This window comes from Mus caroli, chromosome 2 (genome assembly GCF_900094665.2).
Source record: "Mus caroli chromosome 2, CAROLI_EIJ_v1.1, whole genome shotgun sequence".
Taxonomy (NCBI): Eukaryota; Metazoa; Chordata; class Mammalia; order Rodentia; family Muridae; genus Mus; species Mus caroli.
Genome location: NC_034571.1, coordinates 57,325,127 through 57,329,526, shown reverse-complemented (window position 1 = coordinate 57,329,526; position 4,400 = coordinate 57,325,127). Strand labels below are relative to the sequence as shown.

General features: G+C 39.5%; 1 protein-coding gene across 1 annotated transcript in view; it reads left to right on the top strand.

Annotated features, from left to right (window-relative positions):
* The window catches only part of Fap (fibroblast activation protein alpha), a 73,664-nt gene extending 70,198 nt beyond the window's left edge, over positions 1–3,466 (top strand). The window contains 4 exon segments of the mRNA XM_029484882.1: positions 752–816; positions 1,318–1,390; positions 1,682–1,755; positions 3,160–3,466. Of these exon segments, the coding sequence (XP_029340742.1) occupies positions 752–816; positions 1,318–1,390; positions 1,682–1,755; positions 3,160–3,264 (317 nt within the window). The 3' untranslated portion in view covers positions 3,265–3,466.
* Positions 3,467–4,400: the final 934 nt, after the last annotated feature.

Sequence of the window (4,400 nt, the reverse complement as noted above, 5' to 3'; positions counted from 1 at the left end):
AGAGAGAGAGAGAGAGAGAGAGAGAGAGAGACAGAGAGAGACAGAGAGAGAGACAGAGAGAGAGACAGAGAGACAGAGAGACAGAGAGACAGAGACAGAGACAGAGACAGAGAGATTATATATAAATTGGGAGATAACTATTCCCGTGAGTGCCTGTTTTCTTTATTAACCCCAATGTAAACTGCTTATTCAAAAGTAATTCTAATAATTGTGCAAAAAATATAGCTTTTGCTATTTTCTCTTTTCCACACTGGAGTAAAAATGAGACATTCATGCCTTACAGAGAATCTTTATTCAGAAAGGTATATGACTGTGTGTTTGAATTTGTGTCCATGGTGTTGAGGCAAGTAAGTCTGGGAGACACATTTTCATCCAAGATGAAACAAGACACTAGTGAAGAGACCAGAGGAGGTGGATTTTGCAGTTTATTTTCAAATATAATGAGGCCGTTCCTATCTCCACATTCCTCCAAGGAGAGCAACTGAAAAGAGCTTAAAAGCAGCCTGTGAAAAAGAATCACTTAGCCACTTGTGTTTCCATAAAGTCTCTGCATTGTTTCTGGAACCTCACTGAGGTGAGCTGCAGAAATGACATCTTCATTGAGATGTACCATGACACCAAGTAAAGCAGGAGTGTACCTCAGAGTCTTCCCACGGGAGAACTGGGGCACACTTACTATTGTAGGAGTTATGTAAGATCGAGAAATGGCATGTATAAAATGGAAATAGCATGTTCCTGTGTATTTTTACAGCATCTATCTACTCGGAGAGATTCATGGGCCTCCCAACAAAGGACGACAATCTTGAACACTATAAAGTAAGCATTTCCCATTGTATCTAGGTCACTAATTTATTTCAAACGTGTTAAGTAATTTTAAAACAGTGATTCAGAGTTTGCAAATTCAGTTCTGGATCCCCAGGCAAAAATTATGATCTTTTGTTAACTGCAAAAGCATCACTAGAAAGAAATTTTACTCTTTGAGGATTCTATTCTCTCTCCAATCTCCTCTCCCTAACCTCCCTTTTCTCATCTCTGCTCCCCACCCCCAACGCCTCCACAGCTTGAGCGGGGATCATTTATGCCTAAGGTCTCACTCATATGTAACATATGACACATAAACTTTCAGTTTTTCAAACTAAGAATCAGATGGAAGTCATGCAAATGATGATGAAAATGTGTTGCTCTGACTCTTAAATATTTATCAACCAAAGCAATACATAATTTCAGTATCGGTGCGAAGTCCATTGCACAATGATTTAGCTAGTTTTCTATTAGAACTTTGCAGCAACTAAAATGTTAATTTTTCTTCGTTTCCAGAATTCAACTGTGATGGCAAGAGCAGAATATTTCAGAAATGTAGACTATCTTCTCATCCACGGAACAGCAGATGGTGAGGTTTAAGCAAGACTCTTACACATAAAAATCCTGAGCCAGCATCACTGTGTTTAAGGACATTAAGCATCCTCCTTTGCCTGTACTCAGGGTCAGTACCTAAGAGTCAGGGACATTTCCATATTTGAGCGTGATCACTCGCTGCTGACAATGTCAAATGCATGACTAGATAATTGCTGGTGTTCATTTCCAGGCAGTGCATTGTCACTCTAGGCTTCCTGGTATTTAGCAGCACTTTAACTCTCTCTTTCTCTCTTTCTCTCTCTCTCTTGCTCTCTCTTTGTTGCAGATAATGTGCACTTTCAGAACTCAGCACAGATTGCTAAAGCTTTGGTTAATGCACAAGTGGATTTCCAGGCGATGGTACATGATCCTTGTTTTACCCTAGTTCATGGCCTTTGACTACCACCAAGCTAAAAGAGAGGGTTCTTGTGTGTGTGTGTGTGTGTGTGTGTGTGTGTGTGTGTGTGTGTGTGTGTGTGTGTATATACCTGAAAGCATAACTGGAGAATAGAAAGAGCAGAGTATTAGTAAATGAATCTTGGACTTTTTCTCAAGCCCATGAAGGGCCAAAGGTAAGTCATACCACCACCTATGGACTTTGTATAGAATATGATAATTTACAGGATTAAACAACCCAAATATCTAATGGTTCTGCAGGACTAGGTGAATATGTGTAGGCATATGTTTAGAGTTCCTACAGAACCTAGGAGTCTCAGAGCAGTTAACAGGTTCTGTCGATTCAGGAAGAAACAACTGCAGACTGTCCCTGGAATCTCAGTGACCGCCTGAGCTCCTGCAGGTCCACTCAGAGTCAGAGAAAGGTTCCTCTGTGTATGCTCAGTGTCTGGCACCTGCACTCCAGGTAGCAAAAAGAATGTGAAGTGAGATTAGAGGAGGCAGTTAGACCAACAGTGGGGGCAGCCATTGGTAGCCATGTTCTTCTCCCTTCAGCAAATATATTTTCTTCCCTCAATTGCTTGTATAGGAGAGGACTCCAGGATGGGAGTATCTCATTTTTTAGAGGTTCAGATTTTTTAAATGCAGGTTAGAGAAGTGAGATGAGATCTGTTTTATGGCCTCTGTTTATTCTGACTTCCTAAAAGAAACTCAGCTAAGTAAATTTATAGCATTACATCACGACCCTTGCCACACTTATGCAACGAAGACAATAATCTTACTGGAATCTCTCCAAATATAAAGTTTAAAATTATATTATCCCCTCTCTTTTTTCCTTTACAACAATGTTTTAAAGTCCTATCAAATGTATTTATGATTATATGTGATTTACTACATGATTTTTTTTTTCTGAAACAGAGGAGAATTAGATTTACAGGCCAAACACCTCATGGAATTTTTGAGCTACCATGGTCCTAGGGAAAATTAAATGCAATGCTTTTACTTTTCAAATGAAAAACGCAAGTGGCCAAGAAGCAAAGTAACAGACTTAATGCACCAGTTCTGTCTAGGACCTAAGACTCTTGATTCTAACCCTAGGCTCCTGGCCATTTGACCAGCCCATCCTTTAGAATCTAAACCTACAGTTAAGGAATATAAAAGAGTACTGGGTATTAATAAGGACTCTACATCTTCCTACTCCAAATGTTCACATGTAAACAATTTTATTCAAGGGTTCTTAAAACAATCTTCCAAAAATATTAGGAAGCTTACCTAGATTTCAGAGCACAAGAATTTCAGAGCCAACGCTAGGTGGGTTTTTGGGCTCTAGGAATAAAACATGTTTTGTTTTCCCCCTTCTTATTGCAGTGGTACTCTGACCAGAACCATGGTATATCATCTGGGCGCTCCCAGAATCACTTATATACCCACATGACGCACTTCCTCAAGCAATGCTTTTCTTTATCAGACTGAACCAATGCAAGTACTAGCGTGTAGGACAGTCTGAAGGCTTCACATTGACGACTTGGACCATGAATATTGTAAAAACCGCTAAAACTTTAGGAGGGCTCAGAAGGTTAGGCTCGGTATTGTTTACATTTTCCTATGCTCTGTGAAAGAAGAGAAAAGGGGAGCCACACATCTTGCTTTGGACACAATGTTTTATTACCTGTTCATTGCCGGGTAGCGGAAATAAAGTCAGATGCTCAGGTTATAGCGTGATGTTTGTGTGCACTAATTCCACACTACATGTCCTATTGGGAAAATTGCTCCTAATAGGAAAAAGACATGCCTGACACATGGTCACAGAGGAGGAGAAGCTGGATGAGGTTTTGGGTTTCTGTAGTGAGAACCTCAAATCCTGAGACGAAAGGCACAGTTCAGATCACGCAATGAATCGAGTCTGAGATGTCTGCACTTTCTGCTCTACCTCCAAGAAATGTTTCTTTAACTTTACTTCCAAAGATTTCTCCAGCATTTTCAGATGTGTTGGGTGAGGATAAAGCCAAACTTTTCAATTCGGGTTCCGTTTAAGAAATATATTAAATCTGGAAGAGATTACTTTGAATCTCTGTAGTAATTAGTAATTAACTCGGCCTCAGATTCCTAAATTACTAAGTTAAACTAACAAAATTAAAACTCTGAAGGAGGAAGTTTTGCATCTGTAAGGTCTCCCTGGAGTTTTACATTCTAAAGCTCATTTTAAAGAATAGAAAGTTATAATGCCCAGCATCAATTAGAAATTTTGGGCAGTTTGCCAACTCTGTGATTTCCACAGAAAATTTTTTAAAGCCACACCAGGACACCAGAAGATACACAGGAGTGAATTTGGAAGCATCCACCAAGACAATGTCTAGAAATCTAGAAGGTATGTTTCTCAGCTCTGGACTTTCCCTGTGTTCTCTCTCCTTATCCCAAACTTAATTCTTCCTTTCTGCTTACAAGATACCATGTCTGAAAGCCTCCTTTCATTTCTATATCTGGAAGAACCAATCGGAGCAAGGGATAGATAGATGGTTATAAGGTCCATAGATTACAGTATCTTTTAGTTTGTTTGTTTGTTTGTTTTTTCCAGACACTTCTCAACTCCAAATCCTTTCTACTGCCCT